Source organism: Populus nigra, chromosome 5 (genome assembly GCF_951802175.1).
Source record: "Populus nigra chromosome 5, ddPopNigr1.1, whole genome shotgun sequence".
NCBI classification, from domain to species: Eukaryota; Viridiplantae; Streptophyta; class Magnoliopsida; order Malpighiales; family Salicaceae; genus Populus; species Populus nigra.
The window spans coordinates 2,382,048-2,409,813 of record NC_084856.1 but is presented as its reverse complement, the minus strand read 5'-3'; the positions used below and the strand labels follow the sequence as shown (position 1 = coordinate 2,409,813).

General features: G+C 34.0%; 3 protein-coding genes across 5 annotated transcripts; 1 reads left to right on the top strand and 2 right to left on the bottom strand.

Annotated features, from left to right (window-relative positions):
* Window positions 1-261: 261 nt before the first annotated feature.
* Window positions 262-14,133, bottom strand: LOC133693294 (structural maintenance of chromosomes protein 1). The gene is made up of 18 exons (XM_062114480.1): window positions 13,429-14,133; window positions 12,775-13,011; window positions 12,384-12,617; window positions 11,843-12,081; window positions 10,043-10,309; window positions 9,579-9,849; window positions 9,234-9,358; window positions 7,556-7,665; window positions 7,347-7,454; window positions 7,115-7,254; window positions 6,841-6,930; window positions 6,541-6,749; window positions 3,927-4,096; window positions 3,128-3,237; window positions 2,632-3,008; window positions 1,396-1,647; window positions 645-872; window positions 262-516 (listed from the first exon to the last, which is right to left on the bottom strand). The coding sequence occupies exons 1-18, from the start codon at window positions 13,864-13,866 to the stop codon at window positions 468-470; spliced, it is 3,654 nt and encodes a 1,217-aa protein (XP_061970464.1). The 5' UTR covers window positions 13,867-14,133; the 3' UTR covers window positions 262-467.
* Window positions 14,134-16,402: 2,269 nt separating this feature from the next.
* LOC133694724 (TOM1-like protein 2) lies at window positions 16,403-20,091 on the bottom strand. Of its 3 annotated transcripts, XM_062116397.1 has the most exons (4): window positions 19,936-20,091; window positions 19,290-19,823; window positions 17,527-17,808; window positions 16,403-17,095 (listed from the first exon to the last, which is right to left on the bottom strand). In XM_062116397.1, the coding sequence occupies exons 2-4, from the start codon at window positions 19,773-19,775 to the stop codon at window positions 16,655-16,657; spliced, it is 1,209 nt and encodes a 402-aa protein (XP_061972381.1). In that variant the 5' UTR covers window positions 19,776-19,823; window positions 19,936-20,091; the 3' UTR covers window positions 16,403-16,654. The 3 variants fall into 3 exon arrangements, with proteins under 3 accessions (XP_061972381.1, XP_061972380.1, XP_061972382.1); XM_062116396.1 differs by having other exon boundaries at window positions 19,290-20,055; XM_062116398.1 differs by having other exon boundaries at window positions 16,403-17,092; window positions 19,290-20,050.
* Window positions 20,092-21,616: 1,525 nt separating this feature from the next.
* LOC133693622 (mitochondrial ATP-independent inner membrane protease subunit 2-like) lies at window positions 21,617-26,382 on the top strand. Its single transcript, XM_062114866.1, has 6 exons — window positions 21,617-21,838; window positions 22,602-22,774; window positions 24,611-24,794; window positions 25,633-25,739; window positions 25,848-25,959; window positions 26,063-26,382. The coding sequence occupies exons 1-5, from the start codon at window positions 21,767-21,769 to the stop codon at window positions 25,927-25,929; spliced, it is 618 nt and encodes a 205-aa protein (XP_061970850.1). The 5' UTR covers window positions 21,617-21,766; the 3' UTR covers window positions 25,930-25,959; window positions 26,063-26,382.
* The last annotated feature ends 1,384 nt before the right edge of the window (window positions 26,383-27,766 follow it).

Genomic DNA, 27,766 nt, shown 5'->3' with positions numbered 1-27,766 from the left:
TAAGACCGCATCCTAGCTAGCACCCATAAAAATTTGGTTCGGATCACAAATCTTGTTCAGCCTTCTACTGGCAGCATTATAATTGTGGTTTGAAAAAATAAATTGAAGAAAAACTACAGGCTATAATTTTTTTTTAATCAAGATTTTAACAACAATTTCAAATATACGATTAAAAAGTTGAAGATATGGTGCACGTGTAAATGGCATGGTAATAGAAATGCATGCTTCAATGCTTCGGTACGAGATTTCTCGGGACCTTGATTCACAAATCAGATTTTATATTCCATCTCTAAGGTCATTAATACACGTCTCAGGATTTAGATGATCAGAGGAGGTGAGAAACTGGCACGACTATCACACTGCCTAGAAAGAAAGAGAACTAGCTACGCAGGTTGTAATGTCATATCTACAAAGTTTAAAGATTTGAGCCAACCAAACAAACAAGATGCTAATCTGCGATTGGATTCTCAAGATGGTCGATATACTGACAGGTCAAACGTCAGAGTTCTTGAGCAACTGCAGTAAGGGAAAAAAGAAAAAAGAAAAAAAAAACACTTGTGTCACAGATCAAACTTGTTGACATGCAAAACCATAACCCGATAAAGTTGCGTGAATAATGATGCTGATTATAAGATAAAGCTCACCTCCTCTCAGAGTCCCTGTAAACCCCGACCAATGCTTCGGCCTTGTCATAAAAGCTATCCTTCAGAGAGATCACGATACTCTGAAAACCACTGCCACCATCAGCATCCACAATACCCCTGGTTCCTTCACATGATCTTGCTCGAATGAATCCAGCTACCTTTGCAACATTTAAATTATCCAATGCAGCATCGACTTCATCCAGTATGAAAAATGGTGAAGGCTTGTAGCTGAAACAACTCTCCGGGAAAAGGAGTAATATTAGATTATGAGAAAATGCATATCATGTGAGGATCATCCCTGACCCTCGAGTACACTTTGCTGCTTTATTTCAGAAATTTGATGCATGAGTAAATCATCAATCCACAAGAAGCACCTATAAACTAAAAGTTGCATTAAAAAATAAATAAGATCACCAAATGGAGGATTAAAAGAGAAGAAATTAAGGACTTTGTCGTAATAGGGGTAACTTGTATTAGTTCAAGGGAAAACTGCATTTTCTACCCATGCCAGTGTATATAAAGCATTCAACGCTTTTTCAGCATACCATCACACCACCTTTTGATGCTCAAAATCTATTAAAAACTAAAATCCAAGCCTGAACATTATATACTTGGTCACCTACTTTTACACGAGGGGCCAAGAACTTGTAGTTTTACCCCAGGAACAAGAGAGTCAAATGCAAAGGTATTAGAAACCATGCAATGTCTAACTGTTACATTTAAGAAACTTCACTGATCTCTAAGGACATACCTGTGGATGGAAAAGAGTAATGCCAGTGCTGCAACAGTCTTCTCCCCACCAGAGAGCTGTTCCATATCTCGAAAACGCTTTTGTGGTGGCATAGCAGTGTATTTGATACCGTGTAGAAAAGGATCATCCTCGTTTTCTAAGCTCAAATATGCCATTCCGCCCAATGGATGATTGCTGCTCTTTGTCAATTGTTTGTAAATCTTATCAATACTATTTGATATGTGGTTGAAAGCTCCCATAAACAACTCGTACCTTTGTAAACAGAAATGAAGTAAGAAGTATTGTTGGTAAAATATTGGTAGAGTTACTTTGAGTTAATTTGGGCCATCAAAGTAACAAAGAAAAATATCAAGAAGCAGATGGCATTGCAAGCAGAACAAGATTGAAGATTAATAAACACAAAACCAAAGAAACTGAAAAATACATATACAGCCAAGTATATATTATCAGTAATTCCACCAACTACGATTCCCATTTAAAAAATCAAGCTATGCATACTAAAGAATAAAGAAGTTGAAGTCAGCCATTATCTGATTCTTTTTCCTCTTTACTTGTAGGAAACATGGACATGTGTATTGTATAATCGGTATGAGCATGCATTCCAGTGAATGAGTGCAGATACTCTGCCCTTGCATGAGCAATCATATGTTTTTGCTCAATGCTAGATATGTGTTTATGCATTTTGTCTCTGTATGCAAGTTTATGCAGTATCACCTTTCCTTTTCCACAACACCTTTTGATGATAAAACAAACAAAAGTTCTATTATGGGAGAGAATGCAGAATGCACCAAAATAAATTCCCCATATATTTGAATATTCTAGTTTCCTCCTTTTCTCCCCTCAAGGACTATCCTTAGGTTTCTTCTGATTAAGGGGTTTACTAAGCTAATGAACAGATTGTTCAAGTTCCAAGTCCAAGCAGTGCAGGTGTTTTCCAAGAAATTCCATAAAAATAGTTGCTAATTTTTATGACAAGAAATTCTGTGTAAGCACTCCAAGTCTGCTCTTTCAGATGACAATCATTAGGAAACCAATATCAAAGATACAGTTGCCAACTTCGTATTAAAGAACTATCAAGCATTTGTTGCACTTTTTGTATAAAGATGGCAATTATTTTCCCAGATTGTGTTTACTGACCAGATTTTATTCCTTCAAACACAAGTCAGATAAAAATTTGTCCTGAATCCTGATCATTCTTACTAAATGGCTTGCCGAAGAAAACTATGCAATTATTACCTTCTCTGCTTAACTCCATTGTAAGAATCAGCTATTTGCTTCTCCTCCTTTCTGGCTGCTTCAAACTCTTCAGTGACTACCCTCTCTCTCTCTCTCAGAGCCTCATATTGATCCAGTGCCTTCAAGTTTGGCGCAGTTTTTTCAATTTCTGATATCAAGGCATCCATCTTTTGCTTGAAATCTGCCTCAATCTTCTCTCTGACAGAAGGTCTCCTATCCTGAAGAGATCTATTTAGCTGACTAAAATCATAATCCGGCCCAGGAATTGGCGAGTCAATGTCCATTGGGTCAGAAACAGTGGGAAGGTTTATATTTTCTAATTCACACTTCTCCACTATATCCTGCTTCAAGGAAGATAGCTGTGCAATCTGTGTCTCCTGTAAAACCATCAGAAAATATGTCAGCACCAATTTGAGGGCTAGGTCATTACATCTTCCTTGCTGTTAAAAGAGAATCTTTCAGTAAAGAAAAATTCACTAAGAAAATTTTGTAGGACCTTTGAGTTTATAAGACGGGTAAGCTTAGATAAGTTGCTTGTAACTGCAGAACCCTTCTTCGTCCATTCACGTATCTCATTTGCACACTCTTCTGACTTGGATTTCCACTCTATAAGATTAGGAAGATGAGAAAATTGTAAATGTGACCAAACAAGAATATCCACTTGAAGGAGAAGGAAGGCAGAAAATAAAAAACAACATTCTAAGCCAATTGGCCTCTCAAAGATTCAGGAGTTAATTCTACATGATTTTCATTGACCACAATGTTCAATTAGCTGAACATGCAAATTTCACTCCAAATGAACTTGCCTTACCAGTATACAGATTGTGACAGTGAAGCTCCCTCAATTCTTAATACCCTTTAGTTCTTTTGAGTAGGATAAGTTGGTAAGTATTTTTCTTCTTTTTGTTTGCCTCCCATAAAACAAATTTAATATTCTACATTTTCAGCAGCATCTTACTTTAAATATTATTCTATATAACTAATGAGTTTGTCACAATGAGACAAAATTAAAGGGAAGAAAGGTAAAAAGCAAGGTCATGGTGAATCATACTAAGATGAACGCAACCAAATACACAATGGCAACCATGTTAGCAGCCTTTTTTTCTCATCCTGGAATACAATTGAAAATCAAATTCATTCCTCAGAAATTTGCATGGGCTAGACTTGCAGATAATCTCTTCTCATAAATGCGCATCTTACAGTAGAACAAATTTGGAAGGGTGGGTCTGTTACTTATAGTTTAACTCCTTGACAAAACACTCCACTTTATATGAGAAAATAAAGAACCAAATTACCTTTCATTTCTTCCTTCCATTTATTAATCTCATCAGTAGCTTTATCAGATGCTAATTTAATTTGGGCCTCTTTTTTCTGAACTTGTTTCAAATCATTTTCTAAGCCAGTGAGAGAAGATTCTAGTTTTCTAATTCGTGATTCCATGTCCCGTTTTTGCTCATACTCCAACCTGAAAAGGAAAGAAAAAGGTTTGCAAATGACAGTTCATATGAAGATAAATGGTCAAATAGAGTTAATAATCACAGGAAGGCTCCCTTCGAATACAATCTCAACTATACAAAGATAAAATGACTCGGCAAGTTATACATCACTGCATCAGCTCTTAGCACATCACAACAGAAGTTCAGAGGCTCATCCTTATATTAGCATGTGTCTTCAATTATTTCAACTCAGAAAAAGGCACCGAGACACCCATAAAAGGAACCCACATCATGCAAACATCAAATTACATTATGATCCCTAAATTTTGTGATTGTGTAATTAGGTCCTAGACAAAAAAAAAAATAGAGTAATAAAAATTTTCTTTTTTGGCTTGTAGTCTTTAATATTTATGGAAGTCCTAAAATAGTTTGGTTTTTTATTTTAATTTATGAAGCGTACAATTAACTGTTTAATTTTAAAAAATGGAACAAGAATTCAATTTTGTTTCTGTTAATTTTGCCAATTCTATCAATACTTAATCATAATCAAATTCTTAAAAAAAGAAAGAAAGAAAGAAAGAATTAGGCACGTGTATTTTGGATCTCTTATTCATTCAATCAATTTTGTCTTAAGCCCATTTGGTTAAATATATTTACAATTGATCAATTTCAATTCAAATTTATATATGATTTGGTACTTTTCATGTTTGAAACATTTTTTATTAGATTGGAATTGGAGGTTTTTGCCTAAACTTGAGACTGAAGTTAAACATCTAAATATATAAAAGAAAAAATTCATATATTGTTCAATCTCTCATGAACACCAAAAATAATATTAACAATAATAAAATTCAGAATAATTTTGTAAAAAATTAAATATTTTGGAACTATCTTGTATTATTGATATTGTTTTTAGGAATTTTTTGCATTTGTTGTAAATAGGATTATTTCATATAAATTGTTAAATTTAGGGATTCAGAGCTTAGAGCTAAAGTGAAATTATAGGAAAAGGACAAAATTAGCAAAAAGATTCTAGTCCAATGGCTCATATATTATTTTACCAGTTTGCAGGACTTAATCGTGGCACTGTATTATAGCCCTATCAACTAAACTTTCTGAAATGTGCATGATGTATAGCTTACAAGGTATGTTCTTAAACTAAGAGCACTAACTTCCTTCTCCACAATATAAACCTAGGGAAACAAAAACTTGAATTACAAGAACAGAAACAATTTGCTCCTATATTCACTCCTGTTTTTTTTTTTTTTTTTGTGGATGAATAAAGAAGCTTTATTAAGGATGAAGAACAAAAAGAAAATAAAAGAAAAGGATCCTCCAAACTGCAAAGTTAAACCAGCTACCACTAGTCTCTCTACCTCCCTCTATTCCTTCTTTTGACAGCCCAATTTCTTCCTAGCACCAGAGTTAAGCATTTTTATCACACCAAAGTGAACAAATACACAGAGTAAATGTTAGATGTGCTTATGCTAATACAGTTACTGAAAGAAGACTGATGAAGTATTCAGAAACTCCAGTGAAGTGAAACTAACAGGACTAGATTCAGAAACCTCAGTGAAGTAAATCGACAGGCCTGTTAGGATTGGATGATGATGGTAACTCTTAGAAACATTTGAAGAAGATTAATGTATGTTTCCTACCTGTCTTTGCAACCATTAATGGCATTGGTTTTTACACTTGAAAGTAACAATGTTTAACATGTCATTTAACAGGAAAAGAAGTCCCTGAGAGAACATGTTTGTATCCAAGACATCTAAGTCGACATATTTTCCAACAACAAAAAACCTTTGAAATATTGGTGGAGCCTTTGATGCCACCAATTATGTACCCCTGTTGTTCTAAAGTGGAAAACAAGAATCTCCCACTTGCATGCATTTCTGTTGCAGATAACAAAATCCAAAACCAGACCATGCCCTTTGATGAGGGGAAGGTATGATAAATCATCATTGTAGCTTCCAGCATTTAGAGAGGGGTTTAATAAAACTATATTGTCAAGATATTTGTCAAGGTGGAAAGAAAAAGCCACACAGAAATCTTAGGCATTGAAGCCAGGAAGAAGTCCTAGACCTGCTATTCTGTTAAAACAGTTAACAAGACCGACAGTTCCCAACCATCAGCATCAAGATCGATCACGTGGTGAACTTGCAATTTGTATGGATGAATCGCCTCAACAGAAAATTGATGGCCATAGCAGCTATGGTGGGAGTATAAAGACCAATGAAAACAACTACACGATAGACCAGACGAGATTACAGGTGCTGAAACTGTAGGTTTACAGGCAATTGAAGTTTCTTATTTTCCCAGAGACTGAAAATCATTTGTGATTGCCAGGGAAAAGGGTGTTAGTCATATTTTCCACAGAAACTACAGCCAACAATTCATACATGCAAAAAAGGAAAGCATTCCACAACACAAATATAGATAAAATATGGTAGCGGGAGAAAAGATAACATACTGGTACTTCAGCTTTGCTAGCTGGTTACTCAAGCTTAGCCTTTCTTCAGCCATGTGTTGTGCAGCCTTAACATGGTTTTCTTCATATTCACGAATATTTTCCACCCCAACATCCTCACTAAATTTTCTATATATTCGGTCAACAATGTCATTGATTCTCTTCTCCAGCTTCCTAATTTCAGTGGCCCTCTTTTCGACAGTTTCTTTTAACTGGAAGCAATATCAAAGAAGCAATATATTTAACTGTTTTAATATGTCTAGGTGAAGATAGATACACACATGGTCATGATTGAAAATTCACCTTACGAAGTTCAGGGTTTATACGGTCAATTTCTTCTTTAATAACCCGCTTCTCCTTTTTCATGTTTGCAAGTTTGTCCTCAATACTTTTCTGCAACAAAATCAGCAGAAGTGAGAACAGAGTCGACTCAGTGGAAGCACAAAAGGGGCTACAAAGGGGAAACACATTTGAGTGGTAACCAATCAAGTATTCCCAAAACCATTTAAAACTGACTAGAAGTTTTATCTGCATACAAAGAGAAATGAAGTTAAACAATCTTAGTCAGGAAAATTACCTTCTCAATCTCTGCATACTGAATCTTCTTTTCAAGCCCACTCATTTTTCCTGATGCTTCAGACTCCTTTAAATGCATCTCCCTGATTGACCCAAGCTCCTCCAACTCAGACTCAAGTTGTTCTTTCTTCCTTTTCAGGCCTACAGAATACCAACATTAGTCTTGCAGCAAATAGACAAAAGGAGAAAGAGTAATTCAGAGCAGAACTATGATTCAAATCAGGTGTTTTGACCTTCAATCTTTTTATCATCCCACTGTTTTGACCTTGCTTCCATTCCACCACTGGTGCCACCAGTCATTGTGCCAGACTTTGTGAGCAGGATCCCATCTACTGTTACAACTGATGCAAGCACAAATAACTTCAGATTTTAAATTATATAGAAAACAAAGGGAACTAAAGATACCAATCATTAGTAGCAAAAACTGGTATTGAATAATTACCTCTAAACCTCTCCCCAGTCCAGCTAAGAACCTTGGCTTCATCAAGTTCATCACACACTAGAGTATTTCCAACAGCAAAAAGAATTGCCTTCTCCAGGACAGGATCAAATGTGCAATTGTTAAGTCAAAATCATGGAATTTGATTGATTTGATTTGATTTTTTGTTTCTTCTGTTAATTCTTTCGACTGCAATTAACAGCGCTCTTGAATATCTATTGACCCACACATTAATTATTCTTAATTAAAAAACATAAGGATGAGAGCAACACAAAAGCAAAGAAGAGAAATCTATAGTACAGATAAAGCTCAAAATAAGAGAGCAGATCTACTCATGTCTTGCTACAATACCCCAGAACTTAGTTAACAAAACTGAAAACAGATATTGAGATGAAAGGCAGAATGGCAGCTTCCAAGTCAATGCAACAAATATTTGAGAATATTTAAGCAGAAAGTGATTTGATTTGAAACACATTCCTGAGTTTGGCTATTCGTAACCTCATCACCATCATGCAGAGGAAGGGCAGGACACTTACTGGAGGTGGATCTGAGATTCACAACACATACCATTACCATTAAATTTATGACTACAAAAGTTCCTTGAGGTTCCCCAATTATTTAGACAATCAAAATTGCTACCAAACCCTACAAATTCACCAATGGCATAACACTCACTACAGGACATGTCTCAGCTATGAAAAAGAGGTTTTAGGAAAATAGAATATTGCTGGAAGAAAAGGTCTCACAGATTTTAGCCACCTAGACCTAAAAACATCAATCCAACATAAAGTTCTGGCAATGGCATCCTCGGAAAAAAAGGAGCTAAGAGATATCCTCTATCATGACACAAAATATACAGCTAGAGGACGACCTTATGCGCCTCCAAACCTTAAACAGCCATTAGTGTACACCGGAAAGATGGCCCACTAAGATGTTCAAGAGATCAGTTCAGCTTAAAGAAACATCACTTGTTCTTTCTTGTTAGCACATCCTTTTTTCCATAGGAATATGCTAGCCCCACAGTATGTCAACTAACTCGCTATCGTCATTGTAGTTTGACAGTAAAACCTAGACATTAGCCATAAACAAACACACCAAACTCCATCAAAAGATTAAAATAGGGTCCATATTGGCCAGCTAGAAACTCCTAAAGTGTAACAGAAACAGCCAAGCATTATCAACAGACATCAAACAGACAGGCAAATCGAATAAGAAATATCTGCCGCAGCAAATACATAAAATTATCAAATTGGTAAAAACCACCAGTGATTCATGCAGTCCCAACAGCTTTCATTTCTTAAACTTGATACAGAAAAGGAAAATCATAAAATCAAAAACAATAACAATAACCTCTTTTTCATTAAATTCTACAAGAGACAAAAGATCACACAAGGGATCTAAGTTATTAACATGCAATCCATGAGTGACTGATTACGCAACATCAAATACCATATTGTTCATTCTCCAAAAAAAAATTATCATTAAACATGCATGTTGCCATCAAACAAATAAAAACATAGAATCCATATGAAGAATCGGTGAAAAGGAAACAAATGTATCGCATATAAAAAAATAAAATTAATAGTTCAATAACAAAAACTCAATCAAAAAGTTGATGTCAAAAGCATGAAATGCATCATAATCATGATTTTGGCTGATACCAAACTTTTTCAAAGGATATTGGATCACATCAAAGACCAGCTTTGCAGTACCACCTAAGGCACGCAACCTTTCAATTACTGGCTTTACACGAACTGATTGAAGGGGTATAAATGTCTGAGGAGGAAGCCTTTGGTCTTTCAAATACTGCAGAAACCAAAATGAATGAATTGTTGTATTACTTTCAGACAAACTACAGTTCTCAACGAACTTCATCACAATTACATCTAGCAATCAAGAGACCAATAACAGAACTTCAGTAACAGCATAGATGAAATAATGCAGGAATGAAATGTGCAGATATTAATAACCAGAATTACAAAACATGCTAGAGAAAAAATAGTAACTCAGCAGATAAAATGAGTACCTTGATGCACTCTTTCCCCGTGTTTTCATCCTCAACCACAACTGCATCCATGAACTTCCCCATAGCAACAGTAACAGCAAGGTTGTACTTCTTCTGGGTTGGCCTGCAGAGATCAATCATCCGGCCATGAACTCCTTGAAATAGGCGTTTGAGAGTCTCAACTGCTTGAAACAGCTTAGCATCCCTCTCATTCTCATGTCTATCTGCTCTCGATTCACGTAGCTGGTTTTCTATTTCACCAATTTTGGACTTTAAGTTCTCATATTTGTGCCTGACAACAAAAAGGATCTCTAGTTAACAAATATCACTTTCATTTGAGTAAAAGAACTATTCAGCATCTGATCAAACAAAAAGAGAAGAAATAGATGCCAAAGAACACAGTTCTCTAAGACAAGGAACATCTACTACTATGGAGAAAAGACAAATGTTAACAAGCAAACCAACAAGGGAACAAGTTAAATAACCTGGAATCCCGATGTTTATCTTGCATCTCACGCAATTCCTTTTTCAGATCAATCACCTCATTTTTATGCTTTGTAGAAGCATCAAGAATCTTTTTCATTCTTTCACGCATTTGTTTGTCCTGTGCATCCAGTTCATGTGCCCGATTTTCCAACTGTTGGAGGTTTTCTTCCAAATTCTTTTGCGCTTCCATATCAGCATGTTGCTGCCTGTCCAGAACCTCCTTTTCATCCCTTAGCCTGACAGTTTTCATGCCAGCGTCCTCCTTACTGCACCATTATAATTCCAACAATGAAGAGGGCAACAGGAATTCCATGATGCAATAACAAGATCAATGGACAAGAAATAAAGCCTTGTGTTTTTTTTAAAGGAATCTTGTCATAGAAAAGATGTTACATATCAGCTTTGCAGCAGGGGGAATTAATCACCCCTTTGATATGACACAACCGGAAGGGAAAAAAAAACAATCAAAACAGAAGGCCTCTCAAAACACTTTAAATGCTGGATAGACAAACCCTGCAAAACCCACAGAAGACAAGAACCACAGGGGTGCTCGGAATAGAATTCCAATCCATGCTGGCTGCATGGAAAGTGAGCAATTCAAAAACTTTCCTCAATTCCTCTTAATTCACAAGCACCAGGGTACCCAGAGAAGAGCACAAGTCTGTAATCACTTGTTGTCCTTTTCCCACCCTAAAGCAAACCAAGTGAGAAAAAAGCCCAACTAATTCATTGATTCTCTATTTGATATGAAATTTTAATGGTCTAAACAATGACAACCATCATGAACAAATTTTATTACACTGAAACTGCTGATAATAACCATGAGTACAGCTATGGAAGTAGGCCAAGCTTTGGTGGAGACACAAATCATGATTGATTTATCTGCATCTAAAAGAAGATGATGTATAAACTGCATAATGAAATTGTTTACAAGTCCCTTCTTTATCATATATAAGCAAAAGAAAATGCTTGACTCCTTTCAAAACCCAGTATTCAACCATTTAATGGAAAAATAATGCCCAGATTTTTACACATTTCCCCCAAACCATGACTGCTACTAATTACCTCAATCACCATCTTCTGCTTGTTCATTCAGCCTGCAATTACTTATGGACTTACGAGATAAAGCATGAAGAACAAGAAAGTTGATAGGTGAGATAGCTAGAACCCAAGAATAAAATGCATGCAACCTTCCAAATAGCTGTTGTGGATGGCAGATCCATAGAACGTTAATGAGATACAGACCGACACAAATTACAAGCTTCTATCACATGTTACTAACAAATTAGTAAATCAACAACTTCAAGATAAAGGGACCATTGTTTATTCACTTGCACTTAATTTATCATCCTCTCTCCCTCAGAAATGGTACACCAAGGTCAATGTCTACATTTATATTCAAAGGATTTCTGACTTACATAATATCATTATGGTCCTTACCATCATCAAAGCTTTCCATGGCCAAGAGATTCCATCCGAGTTTAAAACTGTCCCCACATCAAGGAATATGCTTCACAGCAATACTCTGTTTAATGAAAAAGGATGGGAAGAGGGGCATATACTACTTTGATAGAAGAATACATACTTCCCAGTCAATTGTTCCAATTATCGAAGTTAATGATGAACTAGACACCTTAGAAGTTCCACACAAAAAGAATAGCCCACCAGTCTGTCCAAAACCTTGTATCTCAATTATAAAAAGGAATGTGTACTCAGGACCCAAAAGGAGTATATTCCAGAAAAAACAAAAGTAGAGAACAAAGGATTAAATAATCAATTTAAACTAAAAGGAAACTTACATCTGGAAGTATTCTTGTAGTTGACCATCAGCCAAGGGAAGTTTTCCACCAACATCTCGACTTTTTTCACGTAGACCATCCATTTTAGAACTCAGATCTTGAATGCCACTCTCCAGCTCTTTTATCTCATCAGCATGCTTCCTCCTTTCTACCATTTTCCTCTCAAGCTCCTTACGACTGCTCTTAATTTTTGAATTTATGCGTGACATTTCCTCATTTAATTTAAGAAGTTCTGGTTGCTGTGAACAGGAGAAAACATCAGAACAAATAAACCACAAAATACTACCTATAGTAATCAATGAAACAATAGACAAAAAACATGGTTATTCATTAAACATAAAAGTCCAAAAATATTCACATATCCATAAGATATGGAATGCAACCTTGAACCACAAACATGCATACATGTGCATGTACTGCTGACTTAATGGGCATGGAGAACTTTCTTTCCCCAGGTGTTTAAAACTCTAAAGTCCTCCACATTATAAGACATTTAAGATAATAATCGTTATCAGTGAAACAAATGCCTGCAAAAACTCACATGCTTGTCAAGTTTTAAACTTCTCTCTTTGATCTTCCTTTCACATTGCGTAATCTCTTTCTGGTATTTTTCTTGTTCCTTCTTCTTCTTGTCTGCTTCATGTCCAAACTTCTCAAGCTCTTGCATGAGATCTTCCTGATTCCTCTTTTCAGCATCAAGTTCAGCATTCATCTTAATTGAGTCATTGTGTATGGTATACAATTGCCATAGAAAGTGTTCTTTCTTCAAAGATTTCTATAGAGAAAAAGAGGATGATGGAAAGCAATTAATTCTGTGAAAACACCAACAAGCTATTCACATATTGTATGGTCAACAGAAAAACACACTTATGATCAAGGTACAGGGAGGTAAATCATGCTAAGAACTTGTACAGAAATCTTATGGTTCATACCAATTGATCTTGCAAACGTAGATGCTTTTCCGCTTCTTCCTTCTGCTCTTTCTTTTGCTTCCTCTCCATAACTACTGTTCTCTTTTTCTGATAAACAAGAGCTGATTTTTCTTCAGCCCTGGCTTTCTTTTCTTCAAGATCTTCATATTCTCTCTTGAGATCTTCAGATCCAGATATCTGCTCAAAAAGCGCAGTCAGCTCTTTTGGGTTTTTAGATGCAATGGACTCCACGTCGCCCTACAGACAAAGATGCACATTTGTCAGATGTAACTCTGATTCCAGGCAATTCAATTGCCAAGTCACCATGTCAATATAGTATGACATAAAAATGTCAATTCTCTCTCAAAATCAAGCAAAATATTTTCAAGTTCAAGATTCGGATTCCTTCAGGCCGAGACAAATGTGACTCTCCTATTCAATAAAAACGAGATTACTCCCCGATATTATTCAGAATTTGCAACGCAGCTCCACATTGGATGACATACACTGTCACCACAACATCTTACAAAAAAACAAAAAAAAAACACTTCTGTAACACAAAATGCATGCCAGAAGAACCAAATCTACCAAATAGACACTAGTAATAACAGTTAAACAATACTATGATAATTTAAGAATCAAAAATAAAAAAGAAACCAGGGAAAACAAAATCACCTGAAACACCAAAAAATTCCTGGCCTTAACAAGAATGCCCAACTCTTTTAACCTGGCATTGTATTCATCCCAATTAACAACCCTGCCATCAATACGGTACTCACTGCCACCAGAGCTAGTAATAGCCCGGGTAAATTGGAGCTCCGACCCGTCAGGCAACAGGTAAACCAAGCGCACGAAGGCTCTCCGTCCTTTTTGCTCCTTTTCACGGTCGTCGTACGCGTAAATAAGGTCTTTCAGCTGCGCTCCACGGAGATGACCAGTACGGACACCGAGAACGAAACTGATAGCGTCCATTAAATTAGATTTTCCAGCTCCGTTTGGGCCGATTATGGCTGTGAAGTCCTTGAATGGACCAATTGTTTGAAGACCTTTGTAGGATTTGAAGTTTTCCATCTCCAATTTCAGGATTTTGCCTGGAGAAGACATGGAAGGCATTTTGACTGACCTAGGGTTTATCGTCAGTGCGCAAGAAAGTGGAATTAGGGTTTTTTTTAGTGGAAATCGAAGCAAGCGACGCGGAAGGATGGAGTGCTAGGGTTTTGTGGGGTGCTGGAAAGGGGATTTTCCGGGAAAGTGGAGAGAGGAGGGGAAGTCGCGAGATTTTTGGGGGATAGAGGGAATTGGCGGGAGGGGAATTTTGGAGGAAATTTTAGGGGGGGGAGCAGTAGTGGGTTTTCATGCGAGTGTGCGAGCAACTGCACGGAATAAAATGAAGTTTTTTTTTTAAGATTATTTACTGTGCCATTGGCTGAAATAAATCGTGTATTTATTTATTTATTAAAATTTCAATAATTTATTTATACGCGCTCGATCACGTCTTGTTTTCGCGAATTCAGTTGGACCCCGTATTTTGTGAGTATTTACATTAATGTCCTTGGGATCCCTCGGTCACTCAGTTGTGTGCTGCGCACTCTTTACCGAAAAATTAGCTTGCTGAGGAAGTTTTAAGTTTCAAGTTTCAACTTCTGTCTCCGGGCAAGATGCGTTTGGTGTAAATTATATTTTTAAATTTTTTTTATTTTTTTATTTAAAATAATTTTTTTATATATTTTTAAATTGTTTTAATGTATTGATATTATAAATAATTTTTAAAAATTATAAAAAAATATTTATAAGTAAAAATATTTTAAACCATTATCACTATTATAATTTCAAACAAACCCGTACAATCTTATATGATTTAGGGTCTAAATTTGTTTCCTTGTCAGATCAAATTAATGTTACTTGTATTTGAGTTTTTTTATTTTTTATTTAATAATTATTTTGTGATTTCGCAAAATTAATTTTTATCAACTGTAAAATAATTTTTAAAATTATAAATATTCAAAACAATATAAATTAAAATAAATATTAAAAAAATTAAAAATAGTGAATAAAGATACGGTCTATTATGGTTGTAATAATTACTTATAATATTATTTTTCTTTATATTTTTAAATTTAATCATTTTATATTAAATAATATTTAATTTTATGTATTCAATCCAGTAAAAAAATTTAGAATTCAATTTCAAATAAAAACAAATATTTATCTCTTAAAAATATAATATTTTTATATTAACTTCTCAACTTAATTTTTTGTTATAATCAATATATTTGTTGTTATTTATTAATATATTTTTTAAATTTATTTTATTAAATGTATATATAAAATTTTTGCTTTTGAGTTTACAACAAAAAAAATTAATAGTAAAAAAAATTAACAACGCAAATACTTTTATTACCGAGAGAAAAAACACTATATATCACAGCTAAGCGCAAGAAATAGTTAATACTATTAAAACATAATTGATTCGAATTAACTAGTGCCACGTAGTCTGATGATAGGAACGAAAGTGATTGACGTGGGAACTTTTTTAAGCATTCTAGTTGTCAAAGCCACCGTTGGACGAATTTTAAAACAAGAAAATAAGAGAACTTGAAAGGGATATTTAGGATTGTTTTTTATTTAAAAATATATTAAAATAATTTTTTTATTTTTATTATCAACACATATTTAAAAATATAAAAAATTTATTTTTTATAAAACAAAATTTAAAATTTTTTAAAACGCGTTTCCAAATGGCACGAAGTTTTACAAAAATAGTGTTTGGTATTTTTCTTTTTAAAATGTTTTTTTTATAATATATTAAAATAAAAAAAAATTTAAATTAACAAATTAATATATTCAAAAACATTTTAAAACCTTAAAAAAATTAATTTAAAATAAAAAAATTGGAAACATGATTTCACAGCAAAAACAATGCTATAATATTTATATTAACAAATGTATTTATCTATGTAGTTGTATATAAAATTAATTATTTTTTACATGGAAATTAAAGTAACATGTTTTTTATATGTTTAGAATTGTGATAATGGTTATGATTTAAAATACTTTTTATTTAAAAATATATTAAAATATTATTTTTTTTATTTTTTTAAAATTATTTTTAAGATAAATACTTCAAAATTATATAAAAACATAAAAAAATTTAACTAAAAAAATAAAATTTAAAGAAATAGAGTTTAACCGCATTCCGAAATGAAGTCTTAGAGCGTGTTTGGCAGTGTGGTTACGAGTGCTTTTCAAATAACTTTTCGTGCCAAAATGCATGCCAACGATGTTTTTTTATTTTTTAAAAATTATTTTTGACATCAGCACATCAAAACGATCCAAAACGTACAAACCATATTAAATTTTAACAAAAAAAAAAAACAAAAAATTTTCAAATTTTTTAGGAACGCGGCCGCAGCCGCGTTCCCAAACGGTACCTTAGTCATGGAGGAAAATTCGGATTATATAAAGGAACTGGGTAGGTAAAACAACTCTAATTATAAATTTAATCAACAATACCATGAAAGCTCACTGATGGATTAGGTTAACGTACTCCCGAAGCGAACAATCTTTTACATGAAGATGAAGAATTTGGAGTCATTGATGAAAAAAAAACACCGAATTAAGTAAAATGGCAGAGAAAAAAAAAAGCTCGTGGCAATAATCTGACATGATTTTTTATAATACACAGGAATGCAAAACCCAGAAATCATTCCCAGCTGGTAAAGTCCGAGGGAGATAAGTATAACCAACTTAATTACGTAAAATCTCTTAACTAACAAAAACAGCCTGATTATCGATGTATCACTACATAGCAGGAAAGGACAACTTATTAGCATACAAGGAATCGAGGATTAAAGAAAGTACACCTGCAACGTACATTTTCACAAACCCTGCATACTGTGCTTTAACTGAATTCTCGCTCGTCAATTTTCTTCTGGCTGCTAAATTCAGCACTCTCTCCTTTTGGGGGATCTGCTGTCTTGGTTTCATTACGAGGTTCAGCTTGAGCAGGCCCTTCTGGAGGATCTGCTATCCTGGTTTCATTACGAGGTTCAGCTTGAGCAGGACCTTCTGGAGGATCTGCTATCCTGGTTTCATTACGAGGTTCAGCTTGAGCAGGCAATATATTGGCCCCGGTGTTACTGGAACTTTCAGGCAGGTGCTCTCTGGATTTTATACCAGCTTCCAACTCGTTGTATCGTAGAATGACTTGTTGGAGCTCATCATGGAGATTCAGGGCCTCAAAAAGCATTGCCTCGTCATCAGTGGTGCTTTCTATGATCCTCTGAATGACAGGCTGTGACTGCTTGCACTTGTCCAACAAGCTTACTGTAAGATCATCCTGCTGCCACACAGGAACTATTAATGAAAGCAGCAATTATTTCATTGTGCTTTTATTTTCCTCTATCTTGCTTGTGAAAAAATGTAGTCACTCAGCCATGTGTTTCACAATGAGGCGAAGGATCATAGAAAGGGATTATATTAAGCACAAAGAGCTTTCAAACTCGTAATTACAATTTTTTGTTTATCACTACCACTAGAGCTTGTATCAACATCATTTTGTGGAATGCAATAGCATTAGAAAATATGAAAAAAACTGAAAGACGAGAATTTTTTTATCCTGTGCCATACCAAAAGGAATGTAAAATGAACTTAAAGCTGGTATCTACTCCAAAAAAAATTAAAATGCATATACAGAGGTGAACGTGGATTAGCTGTTTGATGAGAGTGGTAATTTCTTACTGAATAACACCCAAAAAAAGAAGAAGGAATTACCTTAACGGGTTTTGGCTCAGTTTCAGCATTCAAAATACTAGAAAGAAGTTCCAGACTGTTCCGAGTTGTTACAAGTGTTTCATTCTTTTCCTCAATTGATACCCCCCCAAAGTTATATGGAAGAGTACCATGATCTGCACCATGCAATCCCGTGTCAGGAATAGGATAGCTTTCAGGAGGAGACAATGGATCCTGGTGAACAAATGACTCCAACGAATATTGCATGGGGAATGAACTTCCATCTTCAACTGGTGGTGCAGGCAGACTTCTTTCTTTCAAGCTCTGCCACAACCAGAAAATGATATTAGATGTGAGAAAAGAATAACAGAGGCTTTTCTGTCTTTCAAGAATCTACGAGAACCATAGTAGTAATTGGCACAAAATAATATAGGAAAGAGAGGGGAGGGGGGGAGGGGGTGGCACGTCCATTTATAGTGCTGACCATCAACACAAGGAATAAATGGGCATACTGTTAGTCCATCAAAAATTCGAAGACATGACACAAGTCAGGGAGACATAGTGATACTCTAGCATGACCCCCATCCAATAATCTTTCTCCATCGAGGAAAAAAGGTGGCACCAGTTTATCACTTAATAACCACAAATCCCAAAGAAATGTTGAGTAAATTAGTCAATTAGCACCCAAAATTTAATTTACTTTATGATCATGATCATGATCATAGAGTAAAAACTTTTACAATTTTAACAAAATTTAGACAAAGTTTATAAATAACTATACCTAAATTTTATCCCGTTTAAAAAAGCAAAAAACATGCAAAAAAACACAATAACTTCTATCAATAAATTCTAACTAAACTCAAAATAAATAAAAAAACTCCTATCAATAAATTCTAACTAAACTCAAAATATAGAAAAGGTGGATTTTCAGTATAAAAACATCAAATGATGCTTATAAATTAGGAAGGGTTCGATTTTTTGGTTGTTTTGAAGGAAAAATATAAGTATTTTACGGATTTTTGTTAGGTTTAAGTCAAGGCGATGTCGGTTTGCAAAGAAACTGTGTTTGGAATGTGTTATTCAATCTAGAAAAGCACTTAAATTTTAATTAATGTAACGTTTTTGAAACGGAACGAAATCAAACTATATCATTCTACCTATCTTTTTCAAACGATACCATTTTTTCAAAATTTTAAATTTACCACGCTAATTTACAAAGGAAAAAGAAATGGTAAGTAATATAGTTAAGTGCTAAATTTGTAACTCTGCCTCACATTGGAATTCAAAAGCTGTAGCTACGAGGAAAGATACGGATGGAAAAGGGTACGCAACCCCACATTTTTAAAACTGTAGCTTATTAGGCTTATGAATTTGCAGCATATTGCAAAACCCAAGAAGTTGTCAAATAATGATGAATTTACAGTTCAATACAATAACCCATTTACAACATTCATGCAGATAGCTGAAATATCCAACTAGTTTTCTTGTTTTTTCCAAACCAACTAGCTTATCAACTATGAATCACTTTTCAGGTACTATAATAATGATTATTTTTTAAATTAATTTTTTGTTAAATAATATTTTTTTTATTTTTTAAAAATTATTTTTGATATTAATATATTAAAAAACATTAAAAAATTAATTTTTGAAAGGCGCAAGGCATACGTATCACACCTGCTACTCTGCTAGTGTGAAAAATAATAGTGATCCTTGATTAAACACCTCGAATTATTACCTAATCTTACACAAACAATTAGTGTATTTCCATAGCAATGACAGCATTTGTTTGCCGAAAGAAAGCTTACCATATAGGTCTGGTGAAAGACAGGCAGATACTCAAGATCCTCGGACTCTCCCCAAGCCCTAATCAACTGCAAAGCTCGATCACGATTCCCCTGATCCGTTTGCGGAATCTCGATCATCCTAACCATCTCATCCAACACCTTCTCAGACGCCACCTCGGAGAACACCTTCTCACAATTCGAAGTACAGGCCTCCAACAAATCAAGACTCAGCCTTTGACTCACCAAATTCTTGCCCGAAATCTTCCTCTTTATAGCCTTAACAATCTCCGTACCACTAAACTCTTGGCTATTAATCATCGAACATATCCTCAGATTCAAACCCCAGTTGGGCTCCTCCATTGTCTCTGACGTAGCTTCGTCAACCATCTTCGATTCAGGTGTTGGGCTTTGCAGTATTTCTTTCACCTTATCGCTTACAAGTCGACTCATCTGAGCCCCACCAGTCTTCAACCGTTCACCCCATTCAGATAATTTCAGCTTGTCCATCTCTTCTTTGTGCTCAAAACACAAACATCAACAGCTAAAATACACAACCTTGATTCAATTTATAAGAAACAAAAAATCGGTTAAGCTTTTTCTTTGATTTTCTTGTCTCAAGGACAGCATGGGATTAAACACAGAATTAAGAGGAAAACAACTGGCCAACCTGAGGTCAGATGCTATCGTAAAACCCTGGTTCTTGTTGAGAGGCAAGCAGAGAAAAGGAAAGCTCTGGATGAATTGGCTTGTTATAATTTTCAGCTGTTCTTTTGCCGGTGGAGATGAGAGGCCATTCAAGATACACGTGCCCTAGAAAATGACATGTCGTTTTCTAATAAGGCGGCCCCGCATAAACGATACATCGTTCGAGGGGAATGGTGCGGTACTGGCATCAGGCAAAAGGCATGGCATGAGAACAGGCAAAGAAAGGCGAAAAGATCGTGGTTTGTGACAGAAAGGAACTCAGCATGGTACAAAATGACGCGTCGTTTTGAAGGAAAGACGGAGTCGGTATTGCAAATAACGAGTGCTGTGGGCTTTTTTTCTGAACCATGCATACTTATGTGGTATTCCAGTTAAACATGTGATTTAAAAAAAAAAAAATTTAAAATTTTTTTTTCTATTTTTTATTATATTTTATGATGTTAAAAAATAATTTTAAAAAATAAAAATTATTATTTTAATATATTCTCATATAAAAACACTTTGAAAAATATTTTTTATTATATTTTTAAATAGATTGTGAGTGGATGAGTTTACATAAAAAGAACGTTTGGGAACGCAGTTACGGTTATATTTTAAAAAAAATTTAAATTTTTATTTTTGCTAAAATTTAATATGGTTTGTATGTTTTGGATCGTTTTGATGTGCTGATATAAAAAATAATTTTTAAAAAATAAAAAAATATCATTGGCATGCATTTCAGCATGAAAAGTTATTTAAAAAGCATCCACAACCACACTGCTAAACACACTCAAAATCTAGTGTTTAACCCGATTCAAACTAAATCACCTGTGTCCATAAAAAAATCTAATCACCATGTCTATTGACATCAATAATAATTATATATATAAAAAAAGAAGTCATGATGAATATTTATTACTATACATTATCTGTGGATTATAAACAATGCAAGCCATTATAAAATAATAATTTTACCATTTAATTTTGAAGGATTGAATAGAAATTTGGGTTAAAAATAAAAATTTTACACTTTATTACATAATATAATTATGTTTGTGCCCTTGAAAAAAAAAAACATTTTGTAATTGGGGTTTTTTATATTTTTATACAGTGTAATTACCACGTAGCTCTTGAGATTGATTTTTTTTACCTAATATCAAGGGGTATTTTTTTTACCTTGTTTTTTTTTTTACAATTATCATATGGAGTCAAGAGTATTAATAATTGATGTATGCGGTGCTTACTAGTAGTTGTTGATCGCCTTTCATTATGGCGTTCAATGATGAGCTGGCATGCGGCAGCCTTCATGACACGATAAATTTCTAGTGATGATTTTTTTTATTTTTTTTTATTTTTTTCATCTTAAAATGTGTATTGTTATTGCAACAATGAAGAGTAATTCTCAATATTTTAATTGTATCAAAATTTATTTTTTTGTTTTTAATTTTATCTCTTAACATTTGTTTTTTTTATGAATTTTAATTTTTATTATTTTAATTTTTATTTATTTTTTAATTAAATTTTATTTTTCAATTTAATATCTAATCATTTTATTTTAATCTCTTTTCATTTTAATATATATATATATATATATATATATATATATATAAAAATATTTTAAAAATAACTTTTAAGCAAGTTAGTAAGTTACCAGGACCCGTTGCCATTCCCGAGAGGCACTGTTAAATAAGAGAGAAAGGAGAAACTTGTGGATTATCTGCGAGGGGTTTAAGAAAAAATCGGGCAGCCCAAGATAAAGAAGACGGGAAACACTAATATTAACCAAACAAAATTAGTAATTGTCTGCAAAGGAAATGGTTTCTGTATCGACTTGGTTCCGTTACATAGCCAACAAACTCGACTACTCTGTTTCTCTCAGCTATAAGGTTCCCTCTCTCTGTCACCGCCTTTTTTTTTTCCTGCATTTTCTAATGATTTCATTTCTTGCTTTAACGAGTGTTTGTGAGTATTCTCATTTATACTTTGTTTTGATGATTTTCTGCCTTGTATTTGGTTTCTGGGTTTTGGTGGCTCATTTGCTTGTGTAAATGCTTTAACTTTTTTAGAAAGATTTCTTTTTGCTTGATGGGTTTTTGTTTTGTTGATCTTGATCAGGGGTTTACTGGTGATGGGATATTTCAATGCCATTTCTCTTTTATTTTTTTATGATTTGCACTTTTTTGGAGACTAAGCTTTGTTTCTTGGCTATTATTTCATTCAGATTTACGTGCTCCATGTCTTTTACTTATAAGAAATGTTTGCTCTGGACTTGTTTATTTGGTGCCTATGAGTATGTATGTGGGAACAATGCTTTGACTGGGAAGCTTAATTATGATATTGTGTTGCAGTGACGAGAATTGTGCTTGATTTTTGTTGTTAAACGAAAAGGTCCTCAAATTGGGAAAGATTTGTATCTAGTTTTACAAGGTTCCTCGGAGTTGTTGCCACATGCTCTATTCATTGTATTTTCCGATTCTTCTATTGCTTTGTTTTGTTTTGGTTTTTGAATTGTCAAACTCATCAGATGATATCCACGCACACTTCTTCATTATTTTGCTGTTGTTTCTACACCCATATTTGCGGTTAAAGTAAGGATCTTTGAACTATTTTTATATTGATTGTTCTGACATAACCTTCAACTTGTTGCAGAGCTATAAGGGTGGCTTAATCAATGATAAAGAAGTCGTTGATTCAGTTTGGAAAAATCTACTTCAGGGAAAGTTGACTTTTTTACACTGGAATAAAGGACAGGAAATGGCCCCAACAATTGGAGACCAGGGGGGGACCCTTCTTGTTCGCAAATTACCATCTGCTGATCCAATGTAAGAATACTTACACATATGTGTGTGGGTCTGTGGTTTTTTATTTCTTAACCATCACAGAGAAGCATACTATTTGATAAATAATGTATCAGGCAATAGGAAAGTGACATGCTGCATGTGGGTGATTCATATAGGCGATTCTAACTTGTCACTTGCCAGGTAGGATTTTGATGTTTTTGTTGATTGCTGGTTGTAGGGCCAGATTTATAGATGCCTGCTTGCTAGAAAACTAAACTATACGGTTGAGAGTAAAACTTATAGTGCTTAGAGGGCCATATGGTTTTCGAGATGCATGACACCCTGCCTGGTGATAATAAATCCTTGATACCATCTGTATAGTGTTTTAATTGGCATGCTGTTAGTAGATGTGTTGCTCGCTTAGTCATCTGAACTGAGCTTCTCTAAGAGGTTTTCTGCGTGATCTAACTGTAAGGCTCATTCTTTTGGGATTTATGGAATCAAATCCCATTTGATGGCAAAGTATTTGGCTGCCAATTTTGTAAACTTGTGGATTCAAGTCGTAAGAGTTGACTTAACACAAAACTTCTAATGCTATTGCTCAGGACCGGATACATAAATGTTTACGTACATGTGTGAGATAAGAGTCTCGCCTTTATGAGAAAGTGATCAAGTGAGGAAGGAAGATATATGCATGCAAAGACACACGATCCTTCAGTTTAAACCATTTGGTCAACAAGCTGACATTGTGATATCAGCCTTCTGTCCCTAATGCTTCCTCAACTTGTTCTGTGTAAAACTTTCCAACAAGAAAGCTTGAGCTATTTGGTAGAGAAGCCCAAGCGCCATATAAGCTACACCAAGCTTTATATATACAACAGCAAAAAAGAGGAACCATGAAAGCCTCTTATGTTCAGGTCTAACCAAACTCCATGAGCAATCTAGTTGACAATGATCATAGACAAACCTAGCACAAGGGATAACAGCATTACATTGAAGCAAAACAGATGTTAGATTCCAATACCACGCCATGGAATCCATCTAAACTTAAGCTGCTAGGTATAAAGCTATATCAAACTTCATACATGACCATCCTAGGGTTATCAGCAACAGAAATCTGTGCTAATGGCTGATGACTTTGATATGACTTGTTCAACTGAACCATTTTTTGGACGCACACTAATAGATACATTGATCTGCTTCCTCTTATCTAGTTACATTACAGGCTAAATTTTCACAAGCTATTGTGACGGTAGAATTATTTCTCTCTTCAATTCACACTATTTTTTTTCTACCCAATGCTTCAATACTATCAATTTTATTTAGGTTGGTGGTGGATTTGTCCAGACCATTTTAGGCAATTCTTCCTTAGCTCATACTTGATAGGTATCCTTCACCTTTCAATGGGCGTGCTTGTTTTGGTGTAACAACAGAATATTTTGCAGTTATTTCCTATCATTTGGAAAAGATTTTATTGTCTTTCTGTAGAAATGTGGCATGGTCAATAGCCTAAGATAAACAAGCGTACATATGCATACCCCTAGGAGAGAAAAGGATAGAAATTGTAAGAAGTATTTGTTTATCTTATTGATGTTCAACCAAAATTCTCTTTATTTTCTACAAACGGGGATCATATATATTTTTTATTAAAGAAATGTGACTGTGAGCATTGTTTCATCCCATTCAGGTTCCACCAATGCCATGTTCAATTACTGCAAATGAGGATCATTTTATTTTTTTCATTTGTTATTGGCAACCTTGATACACCCTTTTTCATGCTTTATATATATATATATATATATATATATATATATATATATATATAAAATTCTTTTGCTCTAAATAACATGGTGAGTAATAAGTCATAGTTCTTGGCAGGCGTGTTTTTGTCGGAGATGTAGTGCTTTTGAAGGATCCTGAGAAGTCAGATAACTTTCTTGTCAGAAGATTAGCTGCTATTGAAGGTTATGAAATGGCGTCTACTGATGAAAAAGATGAGCCATTTGTTCTTGACAAGGATGAATGTTGGGTATTGGCTGACAATGAGAAGTTGAAAGCCAAGGTACATGCTACTTTGACATTGTAAAATAGGATCTGCATAGGCTAATGGATTGTTTGATCTGTTCTGAATAGGATCTGCATAGGTTGATGGATTGTTTGATCTGTTCTCTTATCACATCTTTTTTCCAAAGTTAACTAATACTGAAATTTGCATATATATATATATTTCCAAGGATGCCTAAACCATCAAGATAATAATTTTTCGAGTCATCTTTTGATGATTATTAAGTTCATCATATAAGGCTTTTAGCATGACCAAACTTGGTAGTTGGTATGGGTCTCATTGCTGACCAAGGAAATTAGACATATGGTTTTGCTTGTGATGGGATTAGATATTGATTTCACAAAAATTTGAGGCTTCAAGAAACCTAGTCTTTTTGTCATGAAGGATGCATTGCACTGTAGATATCTAAATTAACCTAATTTCCTTTTCATCTTTGGGACACTATATGCCATAACACTATATTACCAAATGAGATCAATAATATTTGGACAGTTCCTTCTTGTTGCATTTCATTCCAATTAAGACTGGGCTCTATTGGTACTAGTTAGAATGTCGGGCAGTTTCCCAGTTAGCCATTTATCACTAAGAGCGCTTTCTTATATTTTGTTAGTATTTCTTCTTAAATGTATCAAACTGAAGGATTCTTATATCTACTTTACCTTGTTTCATATTCGTTGTCATTTTTTCTTCTTTTATGCTCTATTTCCCCGGCTATTTTTTCTCTCAAGAGCATTTAGGTTTAGTTGTGACTTTTGGCCTGGAGATTGTATTTGATTCTTTTATGGCCTGAGATTGTTCTTTTCCTCTTTCATCATTTTTCTTTGGGGGGTCACAGGAAGCCAATGACAGTCGAAAATTTGGTCCAATTTCCATGTCAAACATAGTTGGCCGAGTCATATACTGTCTGCAAACAGCTGTAGACCATGGTCCTGTACAGAACAGGTGAGCAGCTGAATGCTAGTTTATTGAAACCTTCCTTTTTCTTTCTTTTTCTTTTGCAAATCTTTGATGATATTTGATTTGATTTTTTTTTTTGCTGTCTCATGCCAGCCATTTCAGCTCGAGAAAGGACTCTCCAGTGCTGGAGGTGGAATTGGATGTTGAAGAGATGGCAAAACATCACAAAGCATAGACTGTGTCCACCAACACGCTGAATCATTTGGTTTGTACATGCATCAGTTTTTCTTTTCTGTTATCCACCGTGGATGTTTCTTCAGTTTTATCTGCTACGGAAGGGAAATGTGTTTACTGTTATTTTTGGCCAGGTGTGGCAATCGGATAATTGGGTCTTCCTTTGCAACCTAAAAGCAGGAAGCCGGATTTTTTCAATTTGGAGTTTCTACTTTATTTGGTATTGCGGTGAACAGTTTTGTAATTTGAAAATCAGACCAGGGAAAGAAAATGGAATCTTACGCAGTTGCCTTTCAGGCTGCTTGTGTTGGGATTCTTGTCTTGCAGGCTGCTTGTGTTGGGACTCCTGTCTTGCCTTCATTGCCACATATGTCGTTGCTCAGATCTGGTTCTGGGACTTTAACAATTGGATAGTTTTTCTAACTTGAAATAAATTTTTGGCTGTTTATGGATATGTCGTCTTGCAGTCTCATTGTTTTTTACTATCATCACAAATATATTGTAGAGATCATTTAACCTGTCTAGTGAATGAACTCTTGTCATTGACTTGAACTCTCCTGTTATGTCTGTTCGGCGTGGCAGTATAAGTGAACCCTTCCGCTTTGACGGCTCTACTGATCTGACTCCTACATAACCTCTTGTTGAGTATACAAGCGAGATGGTTTTCCAGCTCCCTTGTCAACTGACCTGTGAAATCTTTTTGGAGTTCTTGTCATCAACTTTAAGTTTTAGGAAGTGTTTGTTTTTTTTTGGTGGAGATTGTTTTTTAAATTGTTTTCTATCTAAATTTATGATTTTTGGGTGTTTTTGATGTGTTAATGTTAAAAATAAAAATAATTACAAAAAACCTTCCGAGATTTTATTGTTGTTTTACTTTTTTAGCTTTTTAATTATTTGTACAAAATATTTATTTGACTCGAGATATAAAATATGTAATTTTTCAAACTAAAGTGAGAATGAAATATGAAACAAATCTTAAAAGGTTCAATGGGTCAATGTATTTATTTTAAAAAATATATATAAAAAATTATTTTGATGATTTTTTAATTAAGAATACTTTAACAAAAATACCTTGCACCGTATTATTAACCATGTAATTAGGGGTTATTTGAGGATGCAGTGTAATTTGTGTTTCATGATTTTTTGAATTTTTTTTATTTAAAATTAATATTTTTTTTATTTTTTTAATGTGCTGAAGTTAAAAATATTTTTTAAAATAAAAGATATTATTTTAATATATTTACAAGAAAAAAACATTCACTTCGAAACATCCTTTTAGTTTTTTTTCTTGCTCTTGAAAACTTGGTTAACAAACCACTTCAAGGTGCCCAGTGCTTTCTTATGTGTTTGGTATTATACATGATGTCTTTAAAAGTACTTTTCAATTAAATATATATTAAAATAATTGTTTTTATTTTTTTATTTTGATATTCATATATCAAAATCATTTAAAAATATTAATTTAATATTTTTTCACATAAAAAATAATTTAAAAAGAACATGCTTTTATATGTGTTTAGTATTATACAATATATTTTTATTTTTAAAAGTGCTTTTCAAATAAAAATATATTAAAATAATATTTTTTAAAATTTAATATTTATATATCAAAATCATCTAAAAATATTTAAAAAATATTAATTTAAGATTTTTTTACATGACAATTATTTTTAATGTTGCAATGAAAAAAAACACTCATTCCATCAAATATCCATTGTCAGCCAAACTGTGAAATCTTTTTGGAGTTTCTGACATCCAGAGTTTTACAACTATTGAAGGAAATAAAGAATGAAAAAAAATCAGTGCCCGCAATTTAATAAGCTTCTTAAGAACTATTC

What these genes read in the sequence shown, in the direction of transcription:
- LOC133694724 (XM_062116397.1), bottom strand. Translation starts at nt 19,775, where the DNA reads ATGGACAAGCTGAAATTATCTGAATGGGGTGAACGGTTGAAGACTGGT. An exon ending in TCTTTCACCAGACCTATATG is followed by an intron (nt 17,809 to 19,289) that starts GTAAGCTTTCTT and finishes TGGTTGTGGCAG; the next exon opens with AGCTTGAAAGAAAGAAGTCT. An exon ending in CTGAGCCAAAACCCGTTAAG is followed by an intron (nt 17,096 to 17,526) that starts GTAATTCCTTCT and finishes CCTGTGTGGCAG; the next exon opens with CAGGATGATCTTACAGTAAG.
- LOC133693622 (XM_062114866.1), top strand. Translation starts at nt 21,767, where the DNA reads ATGGTTTCTGTATCGACTTGGTTCCGTTACATAGCCAACAAACTCGAC. An exon ending in TTACCATCTGCTGATCCAAT is followed by an intron (nt 22,775 to 24,610) that starts GTAAGAATACTT and finishes AGTTCTTGGCAG; the next exon opens with GCGTGTTTTTGTCGGAGATG. An exon ending in CATGGTCCTGTACAGAACAG is followed by an intron (nt 25,740 to 25,847) that starts GTGAGCAGCTGA and finishes GTCTCATGCCAG; the next exon opens with CCATTTCAGCTCGAGAAAGG.
- LOC133693294 (XM_062114480.1), bottom strand. Translation starts at nt 13,866, where the DNA reads ATGCCTTCCATGTCTTCTCCAGGCAAAATCCTGAAATTGGAGATGGAA. An exon ending in GGATGATAAAAAGATTGAAG is followed by an intron (nt 7,255 to 7,346) that starts GTCAAAACACCT and finishes GGTATTCTGTAG; the next exon opens with GCCTGAAAAGGAAGAAAGAA. An exon ending in TACAGGGACTCTGAGAGGAG is followed by an intron (nt 517 to 644) that starts GTGAGCTTTATC and finishes CCCTTACTGCAG; the next exon opens with TTGCTCAAGAACTCTGACGT.